Source organism: Acomys russatus, chromosome 16, assembly GCF_903995435.1.
Source record: "Acomys russatus chromosome 16, mAcoRus1.1, whole genome shotgun sequence".
NCBI classification, from domain to species: Eukaryota; Metazoa; Chordata; class Mammalia; order Rodentia; family Muridae; genus Acomys; species Acomys russatus.
Window position 1 is genome coordinate 28256884 of NC_067152.1, and position 22357 is coordinate 28279240.

A 22357-nucleotide genomic window follows, 5' to 3' on the forward strand; every position below is an offset into this window, starting at 1 on the left:
ACACCTGGAGAGGGTTTTGCTTCCACAAGTTACCAGCTGGTATCAAAGAAGAGATTCTGCCACAGGCCAAATGGGAGCCAGACCCAGAGGTGAGCTTGATGTAGGAGGAGGGGAATGGCAAGGGAGGTAAGGGTAGCAGCCAAGAGACCCAGTAAAGCGTGTCCCAGGTGCAGTTTCTAGAGTTTGCCAGTCCGCCGGAGTTCAAGAGGGTGTGGGAAGTGGGACCCCTGGGGAAGGGGCTGTTGAAAGGGAGTGATGCTGGGAAATTCAAGGCTCCCACACACTGGGCAAGTTCACATCCTAGAGTCAGCACCGCAGTGTACAGAGGCTGCCCTGGGTGGGTCCGGAAGAGGTGAAGCCGGGACTGGGTGGAGGGAGTGGGAAAGGGAGTTTTCAGTCTTTCTCAGTTTTGGTCTTTGGAGCATCTCACTCTGAACTTGGAGAGGCTGCGGAGTCCCCATCCTCCGGGTCCTGCTCATGTGGGGACACGGGCTGACCCCCTTTCACACGCTTCCATTTCATTCTCCGGTTCTGGAACCACACTTTGACCTGAGGGACGAAGCAAAGGGGCCAGGGTCACTCTAGGGCTATGGTGATCCCCCTTACCATGTTGCTCATGTGGGTCCAAGATCTGGAAGCCAGCCCTCACTTCTTGCTCCCCAGCCCCCCAAGGATCCAAGGATGGAGCAGTGAAGGCGCACACACAGATTTGTCTTGAGGCCTGCTTGTATCTGCAGGCAGAGGTGGGAAGTCTCTGATAATCACTCTATACTGGGGGCCCCCCTTTACATGCCCTGCTCTCTTCCCATCAATAAGCCCCCAACATTCCAGCCTGTAATCCCCAAAGGCCTGGCAACAGACCACTGCCGGCCTCATCCTTCGGCACACCGATAAAGCATCTTTTAGTTTCTGTAGCTCTGAATCTGACCTTCATTATCACATGACATTAGGATCATTGCAAAGATGGCAACCCAGAGGTTACAGGGGTCAGGGCATGGCAGAGGCAATGATTCTAACCTGAGCCTTCTGATTCAAAAATCCCACACTCCCGCAGAACACCTCAGCAGCTGGAGGTGACTATTAGTTGTTGTTATACCACGGTTATGCCACACGAAAGCAGGTGTGATGCTTCAAGGAAACCTGCAAACCAAGGGCCAGGGACTGGTTCCTCAGTGCCCTGGGACCCGGCTGCACGTCTGTGTCACCTAAGAACTGACTTCTGATGAATATTCCCAGACCCACTCAGTATTACTGCAAAACTGTTCCCTGGAATCCAAATTGTATTTGAACCCTTTCTTGTTGCTGGTTTTGTTTAACGGGATCTCATATAGCCCAGGCTGGCCTTGATACCATGATATGATACCGTGCCCTGTTTGTGGTGTGAGGATTAAACCCAGGGCTTCCTGCATGCTAAGCAAGCGCTCTACCAACAAGCTACATCCCTACCCCATCTTTTGATTTCTTTCAAGACAGTTCCTTGGGCTAGCCTCAAGCTCACTGTGTAGTCCAGGGTAGCCTTGAACTCACAATCCTCCTGCCTCTCTGTCTCCCAAGTGCTGGGATTGCACGTGAATGCCACAACACTCGGCTTGCAGAGCCTCCATTTGAACCCTTGCCTAAGTGAAGCTGAGGCAGATGCTGATTCAAGTTTTGGGGGAGAAAAAAAAGAATCAGATCTCAGATGTCCCCAGTCCCTGTTCACATGAGAAACACCTGGGGGAACCTGGGAAAGAGTGAGCTGCGCAACCTCTATCCCAGACCAATTACAGTAGTCTCCACGGGCGGAACTCCCATCATTCCCTGGGATGGCTGCCTGTCAGGTGAGAACCACTGTCTGGGCAGCAGAAAGGAAGGGGTCTAGCCAGGAGTGACGGGAAAGGAGGCGGGAAGGGAAGTGAGCAGCCAGCACTGGAGCGCTGCTGTGCGCCTGGGCCCCACCTGCCGCTCCGAAAGGTCCAGGTTGACGGCAATCTCGTATCTACGGAGCCGCGTCAGGTAGTTATGGTGGGCGAATTCAGCCTCTAGCTCCCGCAGCTGGTCCTTGGTGAAGGCTGTCCTCTCCTTCCGGGCCTTGCTGCCGCCTTCTGGCTTTCCTCCTCCGTTCTCCTGGTTATCTGTGAAGAGAAGGCCCCAAACAGGGGAGAGATGAGTGAGCTGAGAGCGCTCCGGCCCTTCCATTGGTCTGTAAACAGCGGGGCCGCATTTCCTGGTCTCTTGGTTTTTATGTTTTTGTTTTTGCTTTTGTTTTTTGTTTGTTTGTTTGTTTGTTTGTTTTTAAAGTATACTGAGAAGCTGTGGTGTCCTTCATTCCCTCTAGCATCTTGCCTTAAGGTGGTCAAAGACTGGTGGTGTGTGCCCAGTCTTAGGTATACACTGCCCACCCATGCCAGATTTTCCCTCCCCAAGGCACATGAAGCTGGGCTTGGCTGTGTAAAGTCTGTGGCCCCAGCCTGATTCCAGGAGGGCCTCAGGAGCCTGCGGCTCGCAGGTCCCCACACTCCAAGACAAACCAAGTTCCCAGGAAGGGAGGTGTGGCTGAGGGGGACCCTACAGCTTTGCCAAGGGATTTTGGGTATTTTGCTAATCGTGCCTGGTCTGGTCAAGGCACTCAGCAGTAAGACAAGGAAAGGGGAGGGCTGCCGGCCACTAGACCTGCGGCATTACCTTCCATCGGAAACTTGTATGAAATAGAAATCACTGCCGAATCAGAAACTCGTGGGAGCAGGATGGGAAAGTCAGCAATGTGTGTGTCCATGGAGGCCAGAGGTCACATTGGCTGTCCTTCTATGTCACTCTGTAACTTAGGCTTTAGTTTTATTATTATTTATTGGGGGGGGGGGCGTGCTCAGAGGACAGCTCTTGGGAGTTTATTCTTTCTATTCACTGTGTGGTTCCAGAGACTGAACTTAGATTGTTAGGCTCTTCAGTACCTTTTCTTCTTTCTTTCTTTCTTTCTTTGGCAAGGTCCTTCACTGAACCTGGAGCTCGCCAGTTTGGCCAGATCCCAGGGATCCTCCTCTCTCTATCTGCTCAGTCCTAGGATCACAGGCATTTATCACTATGTCCAGGATTTAAAAAAAAAAAAAAAAAAAAAAAAGATGGCTGCTGGGGCTTGAACTCAGGTCCGTGTGCTTGTGCATCAAGCACTTTATCCATGGAACCATCACTGCCCCAGCCCCTCAGCAGCCCGTTTTGACAAGCCCTCCTGACCATTCGAGTTTATACACCAGTGCTTTAGGATCAGATTGCTGGAATGTGCCCCAGGGGCTCCAGCGGTATCACCAGGATGAGGAGGTTGGTCACACACACTGGCATCTGCTCCAGAAGGCCGAATCTGGAAAACCATCTGGAACCATGTTAGACACGGGAGGCTCAGTCCTAACCCATGACAGGGCCAAGAAACAGTGTCTCTGTCTGCACTTCAACCCAACCGAGTGGTTTCAATCTTACAGACGCAAACACCAAACACAGGAACACCTTTACCTAACCGCTAAGTGGCGGAGGCTGGAGTCAGCCCCACGCGTTTGGTTCACACACAGTTCCAATGTGAGGTATCTTTGAAGAGTTTACAAACTTCAAAGCCTGGAGCGGGTGGAAGGGATTGCGTCTAGGACGAGAGGGCATCCTTCTCTGAACAGCAGGCAACTGTGCCTCTCCCCTAGCAGCCAGCAATGGCAGAGAGGCCACAGGCAGGGGACTAACACACCTGCACGATTAACTGACAATCAACAACGCTGGACAGCCAACTGTCACAGGAACCCTTCCTGCCTGAGGAGGGAGGCTTAACACATCAGCTTTCTCTTCCATGCCTCTTTTTTACTCTTGGAGACCTTAGGTGGGGAAATAACACTCTCTGTGAGCTGTGCCCTATCATTCCCTCAAGAGAACTGACCCACAAGGAGCTGAGGCCCTGGGTCCTCAGAGGCTTGGCTGGGTGGAAGGACACAGGCAGGATGAGTCAGGCAAGGGAAACCACGCATGTGGAGATGGCTGGGGACCCCACTTTAACCCCCGGAGATCCTGGCTGCTTCCCTTCTCAGGCAACCTGATTGTACTTAAGTTTCTTTAGCTGTTTTCCCATCATCTGGCTGCCAGGGAAGGGGAGAAAGGCTCAGGAGGGTGGTAGGAAGGCCCAGGGAGTAGAGTGGGTGAGGGCGCTTAAGGCTCAATTCCAGACAGGGTCCGACGGTGAATGCGCTCCCCGACCCTGCAAGCAGGCCAGCGGACAGACAGAGGAGCCGCGTGGGCTTCTTGCCCAGTGGCCGCTGGCTCCTGGCCGGAGAAGGCAGGCCCAGACCCCGCCCGGATGACTGAGCGTGGGTTGGACGGGAAGGACGTGCAGTCCCAGGGCGGGTCCCCCAGGAGTCCTCCGGCCTTGGTGGCTGCCAGCACCGCTAACCCTGCTGGCGGCGGGCCCGGGAAGGTCGGTCACGGAGCGGATGCGAATGCCTCCCCGGAGCACATCTCAGCCGGTGAGGCCAGGAAGCCGAGGGGGACCGCTGAGATTCAGGGTGTCCACAAACTCCTGACCGGGGAACAGGGGTGGGGGTTGGGGGACGGGACAGGACAGCACGGGGACCGGACAGAATGGGAGGACGGGTGCTTCCCAGCTTCTTGTCACAGCTTCAGGGAGTTGATAGGCCCGGGGTTTACAGTATGGATTCAATCTCTTTTCCAAGAAATTGGAGAAAATAAAGTACATCTATCCAAAACTTTTCTCTCTCTCTCTCTCTCTCTCTCTCTCTCTCTCTCTCTCTCTCTCTTTCTGATAGAATTTCAGGTCGTGTAGGCTGGCCTCAACTTTGAGAGGTAGTGGAAGATGGCCATGAACTATATCATTCATCTTCCTGCCTCCAGCTCCCAAGTGCTGTAGGTCTATAGTCAATGAACTACCCCGGCCTGGCTTTCCAAGGCTAATCTCAAAACACAACACCAGGGCCACAGTCTCCTAGTCTTCCGGAAGACCTGGATAAACTAACGTGTGTGTGTGTGTTGTTCTTAAAACCTAACCTGTGGCACAAATATCAGGATAATAATTGTTCCAATGTTTCAATTCCATGAGATGCCATTGAAAAATCTGAGATAAAGAAAAAGAAAAAAGAAAAATCTGAGATGGGATTAATATCAGCTGGGCTTTCCTCTTTAATTCTTTCTTTTAATTCTTTCTTTCTTTCTTTTCTTTCAACTTTAGACAGGAACAATTTATGCTGCCTAGACTTGCCTGAAAATGATGATTTGTTTGCTTCAGCCCTGTCAGTGCTGCAGTCACACATGTGACCATGCCTGGCTAACAGCTGCCTTGCTCTCTGCAGTCAGATCTACCCACTTCCTCAGTCTTCATGGAAAGACTCCATTGCCAGTGGCTACTCAGATAGGCCCTGTTTCTTGGCATGGTTGGGTGGATTAGCCTCAATCCTATGGCCAATGCTGTCTCCCCCCAGTGTTGTGAATGCTTTTCAGTGCCTGGCCTGGGGGCAGTATTTGTTAAACTGCTCCTGGGTAGAGGGAGGAAGCAGGCTAAAGGAGGCTCACCTGACTAAAGCCAAGGTTCTCAAGCTCTCCATCTTTAGACTGGATGCCCTCAGGCAGGGCCTGGAAATGGAGCACAGCCTGTCTCCACCCCTAGGGATCCTCAGATTACCACTTTGGAGTTTACATCCACATCCACCCCCCTCTTCTCTCAGGCCTGCCTCTGTGTGCACAGCAGCCCCGGCCTATCATACCACAGAACAACTCCCTATGCCCCCAAGTCCCAAACACAACCCTCCCTAGAAAGAAGAGCTGGGAGGGAGGGAGGGCAGGGGGTCGAGGACCCAATCACATGGGCCCTGCCATGGAGACGGGCCCTCTCCTGCATCCTACTGTCTTGACTTGGGTTCTGACGTTACAATACTGCATTCATGCCATGATGAGGATGCTCGTGTCCCATCAAGTTTCCCAGAGTGGGATAAACTCTTCTCACTGTCACATATGACGAGATGGCCACAAGTATGAAAAGGAGCTAGGAGGTGGAAGGGGGAGTTTGTCTTGCAACAGGATGAAAAAGCCTGTAACATTTTAACAAGACAAGACTTGTGAGGACTCCCCGCCCCCCAGTCCCTGCCCGCGTCCTCCCCCCACCCACCCACCCAACCCCACCCCCGACATCTTCCAGCCTGAGGTGTACAACTCACAGGCTCAGGCTCACAGTTCATATGCACAGGACTTGGGTATCTGACAATAGAGCATATCTTTCAGTTTTTAAAAGTGTTGGGGCTGGAGAGATGGCTCAGAGGTTAAGAGCACCAACTGCTCTTCCAAAGGTCCTGAGTTCAATTCCCAGAAACCACATGGTGGCTCACAACCATCTATGAGAGCTGGTGCCTCTTGGCCTGCAGGTGTGCATAATAAATAAATCTTTAAAAAAATAAATAAATAAATAAAAAATAAAAGTGTTATGTATGTGGAATTTTTGTCTGCATGTATGTGTGTGCATCATGTGTGAGCCTGGTGCCTATGGAAGCCAGAAGAGGGCATGAGATCCCCTGGAGCTGGAGGCTGTTAGCATCTGTTTAGGTGCTGGGAAAGGAAAGCTGGTCCTCTGGAGGAACAGCCAGCGCTCTTAACTTCTAATCCATCTCTTCAGCCCCAACACCGGTCATCTTTGTTAAGAGCCTACCCCTCCGTCTCGGGGTCTCAGTTTTCCCATGTGTAAAGTAATAGAGTTGGATGAGGTTCTCACTGCCCTGAAGAACTGATGTCAGAGTTCTCTCCCAAACCAGGAGCCCAACACCCTCCTGCGGGGGTGGGGTGGGGTGGGGGCGTGGGGTTTCCCCTAATCTTTTTTGCTTTTCCTCACCTGGCCTGGAGGAACTGGAGGCCCTTCCCCATTGTTCAGCCCATCCCCCTTGCTCCCCTGAGTCACATCTGAGGTTTTGCTCATTGTTTTGTTTTGTTTTTTGTTTTTTATTTTATTATTATTATTATTATTATTATTATTATTATTTTGAGACAAGGTTTCTCTGTGTAGCCTTGGCTGTCCTGGACTCACTTTGTAGACCAGACTGGCCTCGAACTCACAGAGATCCGCCTGCCTCTGCCTCCCGAGTGCTGGGGTTAAAAGCGTGTGCCACCACCACCTAGCTTGCTCATTGTGTTGTTACAAAGCCCCCTCTCATCTTTCCACAACCCTCTACCCAAAGATCAGCATATACCAAGGAGTTTCTCTCCCACAGGCAGAGCTTCTGTTCCTGGCCCAGTGGAGACGAGTTATGTTGGCGGAGGCATCTGAAAACCCACTGGACAGCCTGGGCTTTGGCACCTGCAGGTACTGGCCTCAGGGAGGAGCTTTCCTGACCTCAGGTGAGTCTCCCAGCAGTTCTCCAAGTCCTGCCAACCTCCTCACTTGCAAAGCAAGAATAGCTACACCTACCACGAGCGTAAGGCTGCTCAGAGGGCAAAATGACACTGATGACGCGTCAACCCATTGGATGGTACTTGTCACACAGTTGACCCTGTCTGAAAGAACTGGCAGCAGAGATTCTGTTGGACGTGATGTTTGAAAGATGGTTTTACAGACTTAGAGAAGGGTGATCAGAGGATTCTGTATCCCCAGATCTGTATGCAAAGGATGCCTGCATGCCCACCTACCACCCGCCCTCCCTCCCTTCCTTCCTCCCTTCTCCCCTCTCTCCTTCCTTCCTTTTTCCTTCTCTGACAGGGGACAGGCTGTCCCTGAGCCCACTATGTATTTGAAACTGTCCTACGTATTCAAATTTACATTGGCCCTTCTGCCTCAGCTTCCCAAGAACGGAGATTACAGGCACTCAATAAGGATGTCGGTTAAGCTGTCTCTCGAGTGCCCCTTTCCCATCTCCACTTCTGTTTGGTAGGTCACCGGCTATGGCCACCACCAGCTACTGTTGCTTGAGCCTTCCATGGGACTCATGCTTGCAGGCACTGTGACAGGGTAACCCTCACCGTTCAGGACTGTGGAGGGAAGAGGCGAGCATACTGCTAACTTCCTCTGTGGTTAGTGTCCAGGAGCTGCCCAGCCCTCTGATCAAGCAGGAGCACAAGGGGACACTCAAGAGTGCCCAGAGAAACGCAAACAGGATGTATGGGTGATTGTGGTTCCTTTCCTGAGCTTTTACATCAGCCCCGGGAAATCATTTCAGAAGTAACTGCCAGACTTGGCAGTGTTTCCTAAAGTTAGCAGACAGCCTTATCAGGGTGACGGAGAGGGTCAGACAGACTCTGTGGAACATGCCTCTTTGGAGTGCTATACCTCTGCTCCCCAAGTCTGTCGCGCCATTTTGCATAATTCCTAACACACCAGGGAGAACGCATGCTCTGTGTCCAAATAGCATTTTGCAGTGGATCAAATGTTTCCTTCTCCCAGACCAGAAACTTCTTTTGAGCTTTCATATTGACCCCCCAGGATCATAGAATGGTGGAGCTGAAAGAAAAGGGACCCAGGGATGATTTTGTATCACTTGCTGATTTTCCAGATAAGCAGAGAGCAAGAGGTCTGTCTAAGGACACACAGCAAGTTAGTGGAAGAATGGAAGCCAGGCCTGGTTTCCTATATCCTCTTATTAGTGTTATCGTCTTTTCTTTTTGATAGAACCCAGGCCTCATATATGCTAGGCAAGTGCTTTCCCACTGAGCCGCACTCCGGCCTCTCTCCTGTTATTCGGTGCGGCAGGAAAGGCTTCGATGGGCCCACTGAACAGATAGAGAGATTAAGGACCAGGGGTAAGGCAGCTGCCACCTGTCACACGGCCTCCAGGGACTGCTAAGCTTGAGGCTGTACTCTAGGTGCTCTGGGGACGATGTCTGGGTCAGGGTCTAGGTCTGTCTCGCTGGGATTCCCCCAGGGAGGAGAGAAGAAGGGTCTATTTGGGGTGAGACCTTGGCAAGCCCCCTGAAAGAGGAATCTGTGGCTTTCTCGAGCTGCCTCGGATTCCTGGCTACACCCCTCGGCTCTGATGCCTTCAGGAAAAAGGAGCATGGAAAGTCCCCTGAGGTAGGCAGGAATCAGACAAGGGCAGTGAGCGTCCAGTTGGGTATTTGCATCTGGGACCTTCCCGGCTTCCTGGTATTCACCAGGTGCTACAGCAGCCCAGTGGCCTGACCCCATCACGGTCCAGCTTCAGGAAGAGACATGAAGCCCCCGGTGGTGGGGCCCAGGAATTTACAGCAGGGACAGGGCAGCCTACCCTTCTGGAATGGGAATGCTTGGTGCCAGGGTAGTTGTCACCAAGAGTCCCTGCTGACATGGAGTTGTGAGGGCGTTTGCAGATGTTAATCCCTCGCCCGCGCCCCCCCCCCCAACTCCCAGATTCTTACTGTTCTACAAGCAAACCCTCATGTTTACCAAAATGACGTTTGTGTAACCTTGCCTCCAAATTATCCCTAATTGGCTAAATAAAGTTACCTACATGCCTGGGCAGGGCAGAAGAGAGGTAGGTGGAGCGCGGTGGGTTCTTGGACTTGGAGGACATACATTCACAGGAGGGGACAGAGAGGAGGTGGAGGAGGAGGGTCGCCATGAGTTAGCTTGGAGAGACGCACATGGCCAGGAGGAGCCTGCTCTGAGGGTCCGCATGGCTGCTGAGAAGCAGCCCAGATGGAAAGCGTATGCAAGTACTTACATTAATTTGGGCAAGAAGTCGCCCAGTTAGGTGTGTTAAAGTAAATGGCATAGGGTGTGGGGCTGGGAGATAATAGGATAGCTTAAGGGATTAGTTTCTACCCAGTCCAGTGTATAGGCATATTAAAAATGTAACAGGTGTCTGTGTCTTTTATTGATTGATTGATAGTGGGTTAAATATTAACTGCCATACTAATTATATAGATTAATAGCAAATATTAATAACCAATTAACCACAACATGACGGTGGGCATGATGGAGAGAGGAGGACTGGGCCATGAGTGGCTGTGGGGATTGTAGAAGGTGCAGTGAGCTGAAGGATGGGTGCTGTTGGCATGGGAACAGCCTGCCCCCTAGGTTGCTTAGCAACCTCTGACATCATTACCTGCTCACTACCAAGTGTGCTCCAGGGCCCCAGGATAAAAGGCACTTTCTCTAAGGGCACCCCCTTTTCTGTCTGTCTGTCTTTCTGTGTCTGTCTCTCCTTACCCTCATGGCCCACTCAGGTCCCAACTCCTCTCCCATTTCTCTTCTCTCCAAATATATCTCTCCACATCATATCTGTGTCATGCTATCTATTTTAAAATTATAACATTAGTGCTGAAACCCGGGACTCGAACCAGGTCCTTTGGAAGAGCAGGCAGCACACTTGGCTGCTGAGCTGATAACAGGTGTAGGAGGCAGAGGTGACGGCAATGGACGGATCAGTGTCGTGCATATATGTGCTTGTATATGTCCACTCTACCCCACCCATGTGTGGGTTTCTAGAGAGCAGACCCAGGTCCTCACAAGCCAAGTGAGCATTTTATCACTGGGCTGCATCCACAGCCCAGGGAACAGCAGCCTTTGAGAGATACTGGGAAGGCACAGGTGGTGCTGGGCTCTGTGTTTTTTAAGTTTCAGGTGTCATCCTTCACTGTCACCAAAGGAAGTGTCGGTTTCAGGACAGAACCACTGCCCACGCCGTTCTTCTACACAGAGAGCAAAGTAGACAGGAAAATACCATCATAGTCAAGGATGGTGTGTGTCTGGGCCAGAGGCAGAGAGATGGGTAGAAAGGGCCAATGTGTTGGCAAAGACGGAACTAGGGCAAGGAGCTTATCCCCTGCAGGGAACGTAAGATCTGCTTCTAAATCAGGCACACTTCCCTGCACCCCGTGTCCCTGATTTATTCAAGCTGGAGTGACAGGGCAGTGGGTAGGCAGCTCCTGAGCCCTATCCTGCCAAGACAGTGGGCAGACCTAAGGTAGCCCCTTGGCTGGCCTTCTCAGCCACTCAGGAGGCTCTTCTGCCTCAGCAGAAACCCACTGTGTCTAGGACGTTGCAAGTGTGTCTGATCAGGAGTCTGAGCAGGTGCAGGATTCACACTTAGGCCTCTGACTTCAGACACACTGGAGGCCAAATGGCCTGTCTGCATCCCAGTCTGTTTTTCAGAGGAAGAGCAGTGGTGGCAACTGTACCTAGGGACCCCCGGAGGGACACTGGCAGCACATAGAGCCACTTTCTCCCCCCATATTGGCCATGTAGGGCTTAAAAGCTTCTTCTTTTTCTTTTGAGACAGGGTTTCTCTGAGTAGCCCTGGCTGTCCTGGAACTCACTCCATAGACCAGGCTGGCCTCGAACTCAGAGGTCCACCTGCCTCTGCTTCCCCAGTACTGGAACTAAAGGGGTGTGCGTGTCACCACTGCCTGGCTCTAAGGCTTCTTTCTTCCTGGGGGGTTCTGGGTTTGAGATGCAATAACACACTGTATTCACAATATTGTTAAAACATATACACTATGCAGAACACTGTAGCAAGTTCAACATAATCCCACTGACATTTTGGTAAACACGTCTTTTTGTTTGCTTGTTTGGTGTGTTTTCGAGACAGGGTTTCTCTGTGTAGCTGTGGTTGTCCTGGAACTTGAACTGTAGACCAGGCTGGCCTTGAACTCCACCTGCCTCTGCCTCCCAAGTGCTGGGATTAAAGGCGTGCACAACCACTGCCTGAACAAATCTTAAATTCTTTTTTCTTTTCTTGGTTTGTTGAGACAGGGTTTCTCTGTGTAGCTTTGGCTGTCCTGGACTCACTTTGTAGACCAGGCTGGCCTCAAACTCACAGAGATCTGCCTGCTTCTGCCTCCCAAGTGCTGGGATTAAAGGCATGCGCCACCACGCCTGGCTCAAATCTTAAATTCTTATGAAAATAAAGTGTCAAAGGACTCCAAATAGCCAAGATAATTTTCAGAAGAACAAAACTGGGAGCCTTGGGTCTCCTAATTTCAAAACATAAAGCTATGATAAAATAACTGAATAAAGACAGATGAGAGGGATAGAGAGGCCAGAAAGTCAATCCTCAATAGGTGGTCAAGATTACACAATGGGGAACTGACAGCTCTTGGTTTCGCACGCCTTTAATCCCCACGCTCAGGAGGCAGAGGCAGGTGGGTCACTGTGAGTTTGAGGCCAGCCTGGTCTACAAAGCGAGTCCAGGACAGCCAAGGCTACACAGAGAAACCCTGTCTGGGAAAAAACAAAAACCAAAACAAAACAAAACAAAAAAGATAGGACCTTAAATGAAGCCAGTACAAATATCAAACTCCTAGAGGGAAGGAAGTACAGATAAAATTTTTATGACTTTGGATTTGGCCCTGTCTTCTTTTGTATAACCTCCAAAACATAGGCAACAAAAGCAAGCAAGCGAACACGGTGAGGGAGAGGGCTCAGTGGGTAAAGGCACTTGCTGCCAAGCCCCAGGACCTGAGTTCGACCCCCTGAACCTACATGGTCAGGCGAGAACTAACTCCAACAAGTTGTCCTCCGACTTCCATATGTATTCTGTGACATGCCTGCACCTCCCACGACCCCCACCCCATGCAAAAAGGAGGAAGGTTTCCAAACAAAAAGACAAAAACAGAAATTAAAAAGTATTGGCTTAGATTGTGAAGAAATCAGAACCTTTATGACACACTGTTGGGGGCAATCTGTGAAATGGCACACTAGCTATGACAAACGGTATGAAGGGTCCTCAGAAAGCTAAACATAGGGAATGGAGAGATGGCTCAGCAATTTGTTGGGTTTCAGACCCAGGAGAGGCAGCTGAGGTGCCTATTTAATATACCAAAGCAGACCTGGCCTCCGGGTTCTCCCAGCATCCCTAAATCCCTAGCTGTTTCAGGGGCGGCTGGATTACCACGCCCTCTTACCCTGAACTTTCCATCCCAGGTGGTGGGCCATTCACTAAATAATTCAGACATTTTGGTTCACTTCCCCCACCCCTACACTCCTCCTCTTTCTCTTCATGTGCGCTTTCTCCCCAGTCTCACTCTTCTGTCTCCCTGTCTGCATCTGCATATCTGCATGGTGACTTCCCTGAACTCCTCCCGTGAGACCAATGAACCTGCCCAGGAGCTGTCCCCAACTAAACCTGCCTTTGTATACTCTTAATCTGGCTGGAATAGGCTTATTCTAACACCTATCCCAGTTAAGAGTACTTGCTGCGAAGTCATGAGGACTGAAGTCTGGGTACCAGAAGCCAGATAACCAGCTGAGCACCTTGCAAATGCCTGGAACTCTAGGTCTGAGGGAACCGACGCCCTCTTCTGGCTGCTTTACACATAGGCTCAGGCACATGCACACATGCGCGCGCGCGCGCGTGCACACACACACACACACACACACACAAGTGCAAGCCTTTTAAAAAATTAAATATAGAAAGACTATATGATCCAACAGTTGCAGTCGTAGGTAAACATCTAAAAGTTTTCTTTTTAAAAAGGTAAAAACAGAAGCATAAAGAGATATGTGTACAACCATTTCCTGAGGCACTAGTCACAATAGCCTAGTGATGGAAGCAGCTTCAGGTCTATCAGCAGATGACCAGATACAGGAAATGTAGCACAAACACGCAATGGAGGAGAATTCAGCTTTAAAAGGAAGAAATCCCTATCATGTGCAACAATATTATCTGAACTTGAGGGCTGACTGGTTCAGGAAGTATAGACCTGTCGCCAGTGCCAGCCACGGAGAGGAATAAGGCAGTAACAAAAATGACAGCAGCTTTGGGACCCATTTATTGACACCTGTAACACTTAAACTCCTACTGAGAAGCAGGTAGCTGCCAGGGGGTTGGGGGCCTGTTCCAAAGAGAAGCATCATTTTGCAACAGTTCTGGAAATCTGTTCTACATAGCTGATCTGCGGTTGGCTTCTGTAAAAGGTCATTTCAAAACTGTAAAGATGCCGGATTTTATACTGTGTGTTTTGGACCAGAAGAAGAAGAAGGAGAAGGAGAAGGAGAAGGAGGAGAAGGAGAAGGAGAAAAAAAAGATTTTCCAAAGATCATCCACCCTAAGACATCTCGGTCAAGTCTCTACAAAGTTACAAGCTATAGCCAGAAAATCAGCTTAGGTCCTAGAACTAATCTCTGAAACTCCCTTGTTTGGAGACAGTTCTCTCTGGGTAGCTCAGGCTGGCCTCAGCTTTGTTAGTCTCCTTTCTACTGTGATTTCAGGCGTGCCCAATACTCTGAGCAAAGTGTCAGCTTTCTGACGGTAGCTCTCATTGATGTGATGCTGTGTGCAGTTACAGCCATAGGTTTTAAACAGGCACAAAGTATGATCGGAAAGGGTGGCTTTAGAGAGGAATATCAAAATATGGAGATTTGGGGGTGGGAAATCAGGGCAAAAGGGCACCGTCAATGAGGAAAGAAGAAAAGGCAACATGTGTGGGAAGGCCAGTACAAGGTGTGACTCTGTAGAAAGTGAGGAGGAGAGGGGTGAGGGAGAAAAAGAAGAGGAGAGGAGAAAGAGTGAAGGAAGGGAAGGGAGCAGAGAGAGAGGTTATAGAGGAATAATGAAGGCTTGGGTAGTTGAGCAGGGCACTAGAGATCAGATCTCGGAGGGGAGAATTTGGGGCAGGAGAGATGCAGAACGAGGCACTGAAGGATGCTACGACAGGCGGGGTCTGACAAAGGCGGCACTTGCTCGATTAACGTTGGGGGCGCTGAGACCCGGAGCGCCCAGTACTATTCCCAGATAGTGGGGCAGCTTCCCGGTAGCCCGCGCCGGGTCACACTCAACCTTCCCTTGAACCCCGTCAGGAAATCACCGAGAAATATCCCATTCACATAAATTAAAGACGATCACTCTAGTAGCCCGACAGTTTAGGGGAAAACGGCAGTGGCTTCGCAGCTGTCCCTGCCAGTAGGGGTCTTTCACACCCCTGGCCAGGGCTGGGGTCGGGATGGGGGGGGGGCAGTAGGTAAAACAAGATTGCTCTGCGGGTCTCCAAGACTGCTCAGCGTGGGGGAGGGGCACCGGATTTCTTGATCATTTACTGCAGAGAATCAGCTTCGCTTCCGTGAGAAGCAGGGTGGGGAGTGGAGGCGGGGGGGGGGGGGGAATGGGGGGGGTGGGGGGGGGGGAGCTGGTGATGGAGAGGGGTGCAGAGTCCGTGGCTGGAGCCTCCAGGGCCAGCCAGTGTGCGGCATAATTTGACACCTGCTTCGTGCCCTACCTCCCAGCACACCTCCACAGCTCTGATTGACGCGTTAAAGGATCACTACTGGATTTTAGGACAAAGAGATTGTGAGAAGTTCACATGTGCCACCGACCCGGGGAATTTCTGAGACACTATAACACTATAGCTGGAATATTCAATTCTACTGTTCCCACCAATACAGGGATATTAGCCATTAAAAAAAGGGGGTCCCATGTACCCCCAGGTTGGCCTGGAATTCTATCAAGCTGAAAACCATCTTGATTTCTGATTCTCCTGCCCCCACCCCCCAATCCCCAGGTGTTGGGATTCCAGGCTCTCAATACGCCATCTTATTTGTGAAGTATTGAGGATCAAACCCCAGAGATTTCAGGCATGCTCTAGCGCTCTGCCCTCTAAACTCCACCCTCCCGACATCCCCACCCATCCTCACCCTATGTTCTAAAGCAGTGGTTCTCAACCCTCCTGAGGCTGGGGCCCCTTAATAGAGAGTTTCCTTGCTACTTCTTAACTGTAACTTGGCTATTGTTATGGATTGCAATGTAAGTATATTTGTTTTCCGATGGTATTAGGCAGCCCACAGATTGAGAGCCAGTATTCTAAAGACTAGTCTAAAACGTAGGGACTTGATACCAGTCACAGCTGCTATCAGACTTTTGTTATGCAGCAGATGCAATGTGAAATTTTCAGTTCCTTACTTTCCCAGATGCTCTGCCACTGGGAAGTGGCATGGTTACATCCTCCTTTTCAGCTCAGGCTCTTGGGTGGGTTCCTAGGACCCCCCCCCCTCATAGTAACTTATGACTAACAACAACAAAAGTATTAATTAAAGGATCTGGGGGTGCCTAAAATTGCCAGAGTAACTCGAGGGCTTTTCTATGTGGGCTTGTCTCTTGAGATTTCCAGATTCGGCAGCCACTTGTGAGCCTTGCCAGTGGCATCCCCCGCCCCCAACCCCCACGAGGCTCTTAGGAAGCTGACCCTCCTGCCTCTTCCTTCCTCTGCAGTTAAATTCCAAAGGTTGACATGAGCACCTGGGCAATAAAGATCTCTTCACTGACGGGCCACATGGGATGGAGGGAAAGCCAGTTCACCGGGGCCCCACTCCTGCTGTCTGTTTCCACTGCTGATCTGGAGGAACCCCAAGTGAGAGGACCCAGCACACCCCTGGCTCCCGGCCCCCCACCCCCATGCATGGGAGTCTTCCCAGGTCAGAGGCTGACTTTTTTGATGAGCCAGGTGCGTGCGTGCTCGCTCTCCAAAGCCCAGCTATTGGCTTCTCTCCATTTGGGCTTTGCTGAGACTTAGGGACAGTGAAAGAGTTTGTCTGAGCCCAGCAATCTCCCAGCTTCTTTCCCCCACGCCCTTGGCCCTCGGTGTAAGGAAGCAAAATGTCCACAGAGCAGGAGGAGCAAGAGCGGCCGCATGCCTACCAAAGAGAGAGCTGTAGCCCTAGGCGGAGGGGCCGGCACCTGCTCTATCCATCCCACTCAGTAGACCTCCCGCTGAGTTACTCACAATGGCTGATCCCACCTGCGGGTGTTTAACCACGGGGGGGGGGGCGGCTCTAAAGGGCCCTTCTGTTTATCCCCTGAGGGTGCACTGTGGATAGCACCACGCACTGTCACTGCATCCAGGAGGGGCTTCAAACCTGGCCATCAAATACCATACGGGGACTGCTGTGCAGGAATCTTCTGAAGGTGTAGGCTTTGGAGTTTAGAATCTAGGGGCTCATTTCACTTCTTAGAGGACCAAATCCGGTTCATCTGATTTCCTAGACTCCCCCAGAATAGAAAAGTACAGGTCGTGGACCTCAAGAGCTTCCTGCCTCAGTCTCCCAATGACTGGAATTACGGTCTTGTGCCGCCATGTCCTGTTCCCATAGTTGTTCCCTCCAACTGTCTCCCTTTTCACACGTGCAGAATGGAGATGCCAAAGAAGCCCGCAGCCCCACTTTGCAAACTTGTGGGACTCAAACAAACAAAAAAAACCCAAAACTGTCTGCAGCTCCCACCACTTGTAACTTCCCTCCTTTGTCCTTCTCCTGACTTCTTCTCCCTCAGAGCACAGCCTGCAGGGCTGCCCTTCCTCTCAGCCTGAGCTCCCCAGACACAAGTCTTCTTTTCTGGGCCCTAGTGCCCAGGCAAAAAGTGGAAACTCCGCACATGCGCACTAGGTCAAAGGGGGCTTATGAAGATAAGGCCAGCAAGTTCTCCTTTGTCAATCAATGCCCCCTCCAAGGCCCTCCTCTAGTTAGACCCAGTGAGGTTCAGTGGGCATTCCCTATCAGGAGTACAAGAGGATGGTGGAGTAGGAGGCTAGTGCTGGTCATTCACTGGGCAAGGCGGGAGAGGAGGCAGGGGACCAGACAAAAGGTGCATAGGTGGTATGGGTGAGCCATATGGGAAGACGAGAAAGGCAGGGAGGGTAGAAAGGCTTTGTGATCTCCTCCCAGCCCCTGAGGCTCCAACCCTCAGTAGCCGTCCTTACCGTATCCCCTGCCACGGCTGGCCTTGGCACCTGCCTCTACCCACCTGCCTTTCTGCCTTTCCTAAGGCTGCTGTGCTCCCTAAAGAGGAAGCTTTGCAGCACGGGGCTCTTCCCTGAGGCCCCACTAGACCTTGTCAAGCTGAATTGTCCCCTAAGTCTGGGCACCACTTCTGCAGTTTGCTCCAGACCCCACTCTTTCCCTTCCCCTCACCTCTCCTGTCCATGCCAAAATCCTCCTCCCCGACTCCTCCGTCTCTGGCCTCCTGATATAGAGTCCTGCCTCAAGGTGGATACCCAGAGTCCCAGCTCCAGCCCTAGCTCCCAAGTCTCCATCCCGGCTGAATTCGGTAAACTCCTGCTATGGCTCTGGGACCATTTGGAGGCTGCTTGAGGAACAGTGTGAGGCAGAGGCAGCCTAGCTTCTGGAAGAGTCCTTTGTAGCCCTCACCAGTGTGAACCCCGAGACTCCATCCCAGGTACCCTTCAAGTCCTTCCTGACCCCATAAGTCATTTTCTCACACTCATTCTTTACAGAGACCCAGGAATGCTGGAGGAAAACAAAAACAAAAACAACACCTCCCATCGCCAGAGAATTCTAGAACTCCTACAGTAGATACCCTCCTCTCCCACATTCAAGCAAGTTAGACAAACGCTTTTTTGAAGTTTACAATAAGGGCCTCTAGGCTCACCATAGGCAAACAACTTGCCCAGGATGACACAATAAAGGAATAGTTAAGGTCTTCCACCACCTACCTGACCTCTCTTTTTTCCTTCTGGATGATTTCGTCTCTGTTTCACTGACAATGCTCCCAAGTACCATATAGTCATCGCCAGATCCTCCTGTGGCATCTACCAGGCTTGGGCTGCCGGCCCCCATCTCTCCCGCGCTCCCAGCTGGGCCTGGGTTGAGCCTTTGCCCGGCTTCAGAGATTGGGAAGTGCCAGTCAGGGGTCTGTGGGAAGGCAGGGTGTTGCTCATTGAAGATACGCTCTGCCCGGGGCAGGCTGTGTGGGGTGGCTGCCAGGCAGGAAGCAGAGAAGTCCGGGTATGCTGCTGTCGCTGGGAAATCTGATTTTTGGTGGAAGGAAAACGGAGTTGGTGGATAATGGGACAGCCCTGAGGCGCTGCTCCCTTCCGAGTGGGGGTTTCGAAGGCAGCCCCAAAGTGGGGCTGGGGGGTGGGGGTTCCTCACGCAGCTGTTGGCCACCGGATCCATCTGCTGTCCGCTGCCTGCCTCAGTCTGTTCAAAGGTGTTGCACTGCACTTTTTTCTATTCAGAGATTTATAATAACTAAAAAAAATAAAAATAAAAAAATAAAAAAAAATTAAACAGTAAAGGGAAAATGTTGAATGGAAAATTTACCTCAGGAACCAAAACAAAAATTTTGCCTCAAAGTCTATGAACACGTGGCCAGTAACACACATGTGCATGCCCACTCCTGTCCCCTGATACGCGCTGGCTATTGGGGCCCCTTGTGCACGGATTTGTTTCCTACTGTACTAAACATTTTGACTGTCCTACCTTGGACCCACCCATACTGACAAGCTCCTCCCGGGGACCCTGAGTGAATGGCTGCAGAGGGCTGGACTGGGTTGCTGAGACACACTTTTAAATCCTGCGGTGGGGAGAGAGTGACAAATTTCTGAAGTGAAATGTGAGAGAGGAGAGGGAGGGGTCAACCCACTCACACAAGGTCCCTCCAACCAAAACCCGTGCAGGCAGCATTATCATCAGAAACCTTATACCCACATCTAATGGCATTTGCAGACGCAGACTTTTAAAGAAACATTGTCTGTTTTTTTTTTTTTTTTTAAGGAGAGAAGGGAGAGAGAGAGAGAGAGAGAAAGCATTCATAAGCAAGCGAGAGAGAGAGAGCTCATGCACACATACATCCGCAGTCTTTTGAGTACCTCCTGTAACACAATAAAGTTATTTTTATTGCCTTGTTAACAAAATTCCCCGAGTCTTGGATTTAAAAAAGCCTTCGGTCAAATCCAGAATCCACCAAATGCCAAATTCTGGGGAGTGAAGGGGAAAGTCGGTACAAAAGACAAACTTGGTGACTGCAGTGATTTAAAGCCTTTCTCCTTCTCCCCAGGGGAACAGAAAAGGGAAGGGAATTAAAAGTCATCTCTCTCTCTCTCTCTCTCTCTCTCTCTCTCTCTCTCTCTCTCTCTCTCTTGCTCTCTCTCATCTTGGCAGCCCAGTGGCATGGTCTGGGGTATAAAGAAAGATAAACTCCAGAAATCTCTGTCCAAAGTGCCGTTCTCAGTAACAATAACCGCCAAAAAAACAAAAAAACAAAAAACTGTGTCTTCTGTGTCTTTATTACCTTTACCAGCTTCCAAGCCAGAGAGCCACACTCTTCTGAGAGCCTCCAAGCAGTTTGTCTCCACAGCCAAGGCTCTTAAAGTCCTTGCAGTTTCTAGGGGTCCTTCCCACCTACAGCCCATCTCCTTCCTGACCTGCTTCCCTTTCTCAATCCCAGGAGGCATCTTTGGCACCCTGGGCATGAAGACAGGAACCCAGGGTCCTCCAGCCCAAAAGAAGTTCCCATGGGTTGTCCTGGCTTGTTGTATTTGGTATGTGACAGGGTAGGCAGCCCTGGTGCCATTTCTCTTTGTCTACAGTTCAGTGGGGTTTTTTTTTTTTTTTTTTTGGTTGGTTGGTTGGGTTTTTGTTGTTGTTTTGTTTTGTTTTTCGAGACAGGGGTCTCTGTGTAGACTTGACTGTCTTGGACTCACTTTTGTAGACCAGACTGGCCTCGAACTCACAGCGATCCACCTGCCTCTGCCTCCCAAGTGCTGGGATTAAAGGCGTGCGCCACCACTCCCTGGCCAGTTCTGTGGTTCTTAACCGTTAACGCTGCCACCCTTTAATACAGGTCCTTATGTTGTGGTGACCACACGCATAAAATTATTTACATTGCTACCTCGTTGCTACTTCACAACTGAAATTTTGTTACTGCTATGAATTGTAATGTTAATATCTCTGTTTTCTGATGACCTTAGGTGACCCATGAGAAAGGGTCATTTGACTCCAATTGAGTCCAGAGCCTACAGGTTGAGAACCTCTGGTCTGCCTTCTGCCAATAGCTGGCTAGCTTTTGGAGGGCTGACTTTGTTTCATAGAGATTTCCACCACCAGCACAGAACAGCAGAGACAAGGCAACAGCCCCTGTGAATTTTGCTGGCTCGTCCCAGACCCCAGGGCTCCAGGAGACGAGCAACAGTACCAGGTGAATTTAAGTCCTGAGTTTGCCTGGGACAGCACACCTCACCTCACGGTGCCTTGCTTGCTGATTTAGCCCCATACCCATGGTATGCCCCTACCCCTACCCACTGCATGCCCTCAGCAGCAAACAGTGTTCTAGTGCGACATTTCCCAGAAGCTTGAGGCACAGAGAGCCTGAGGAATCTACCCGGGTACATTATATATATAAGGAAGGGCTTCGGGACCCAGGCAGCCTGCGCCGACTGTAGCAGCCTACCTGCCTGGGAATTTTACTCTATTAATTTATTTGTGTGTGTGTGTGTGTGTGTGTGTGTGTGTGTGTGTGTGTGTGTGTCTGTCTGTCTGTTTTGCAAGTTCATGGAGAGGCCAGGTGTCTTCTTTTATTGCTTTTCGCTTATTTATTTTTGATACAGGGTCTCACTGTGTAGCCTTGGCTGTCCTGGAACTCACTCTATAGACCAGGCTGGACTTGAACTCACAGAGATCCACTTGCCTCTGTCTCCCTAATGCTGGGACTAAAGGCATGTGCTACCACATCCTGCCCTTCAAACATTTGGAAGGAGTGTGGGGGGACAAAGTCTCTTACTAAACTTGGGGCTTACCGTTTATTTGGCTAAGCTGATTCCTTAGGACTGACCTATCTCTGACCCCGTGCTGAGGCCAGTGTTACAGATATGTGCTGCCACCTCCCGGCTCAGCTTTTCCATGAGTGCTGGACATCCAGACTCAGATCCACAGACATGCGTAGCACCCACTTTACCCACTGGGAAAGAGGTGCCACCAGGCTGGGTCACCTGGAATTTTGAATAAAGCTGTTTTTAAGAAAGGCAGAATGTGCAGTGGACAAATGAGGCTTCTATGCCCACTTCTTGTTAACCTGATGATTCTAAGTGGAGAGGGTGCGCGGGAGAGCACAGGGAGATTTCCATAGGAACAGCCTTGTGAGGCTCTGCCTGGTGGAAGGAGCCCACAGGAGGGGCAGGCTAGAAGGAAGAGGGGACTGTCAGCTCCTTAGAAAGCCCTGGGGGCCTGACCTGGCAGGCTGTAACCAGATCCCTGTTGGGTTGTCCTTCTCACATCTGGCTCAGGGTCCCAATCCCAGGGAGGCCCCCTTGGCCCTTTGCCCTGGGAAAGGGTGGGCACTGAGTCATGGTGGGGTAGGTGGGGAGGTCAGGAGGGCCATGAGGTGGGAGCACAGCAGGGTGCTCTGTGCTGAGAACATAGGGCCTGGCACCCCTGTACCCCACAGCAGCTGCTGGCGTCTGTCAGTGCCCCTGAGGGGCACCACAAGGCCACCACCTCTACATCTTCCTGACAGGCCCCTCTTCTGAGGCCAGGAAAAAACAACAGCCCCCTCCTGCAGCAACCCATTTGTCAGCTGAAGGCTGGCCCCACACCTTTAACCTCCCCAAAGTCAGCAGCCCCCTGTCAAGGCCCTGTGGGGCCAGGAGACAAAGATGGATGGCGGTGGCTGTTTGCAGAGAAAGCTCTTGGCTGCAGCCCAGGGGTGTGGTCCGGAAG

At 51.1% G+C, this 22357-nt stretch overlaps 1 protein-coding gene across 1 annotated transcript; it reads right to left on the bottom strand.

Moving 5' to 3' along the window:
• Nucleotides 1–208: 208 nt before the first annotated feature.
• Meox1 (mesenchyme homeobox 1) lies at nt 209–18864 on the bottom strand. Its single transcript, XM_051158726.1, has 3 exons — nt 18355–18864; nt 1939–2114; nt 209–549 (listed from the first exon to the last, which is right to left on the bottom strand). The coding sequence occupies exons 1-3, from the start codon at nt 18815–18817 to the stop codon at nt 427–429; spliced, it is 762 nt and encodes a 253-aa protein (XP_051014683.1). The 5' UTR covers nt 18818–18864; the 3' UTR covers nt 209–426.
• Between the last annotated feature and the right edge of the window lie 3493 nt (nt 18865–22357).

Bases quoted from the DNA above. Each gene is read 5' to 3' on its own strand.
- Meox1 (XM_051158726.1), bottom strand. From the start codon at position 18,817: ATGGATCCGGTGGCCAACAGCTGCGTGAGGAACCCCCACCCCCCAGCC. The intron at 2,115-18,354 runs GTAGGTGGTGGA...TTCTCTTCACAG, and splicing joins AAGGAAAAAAGAGAGGTCAG to ATAACCAGGAGAACGGAGGA. The intron at 550-1,938 runs GTGGGGCCCAGG...TTCGTCCCTCAG, and splicing joins TGGACCTTTCGGAGCGGCAG to GTCAAAGTGTGGTTCCAGAA.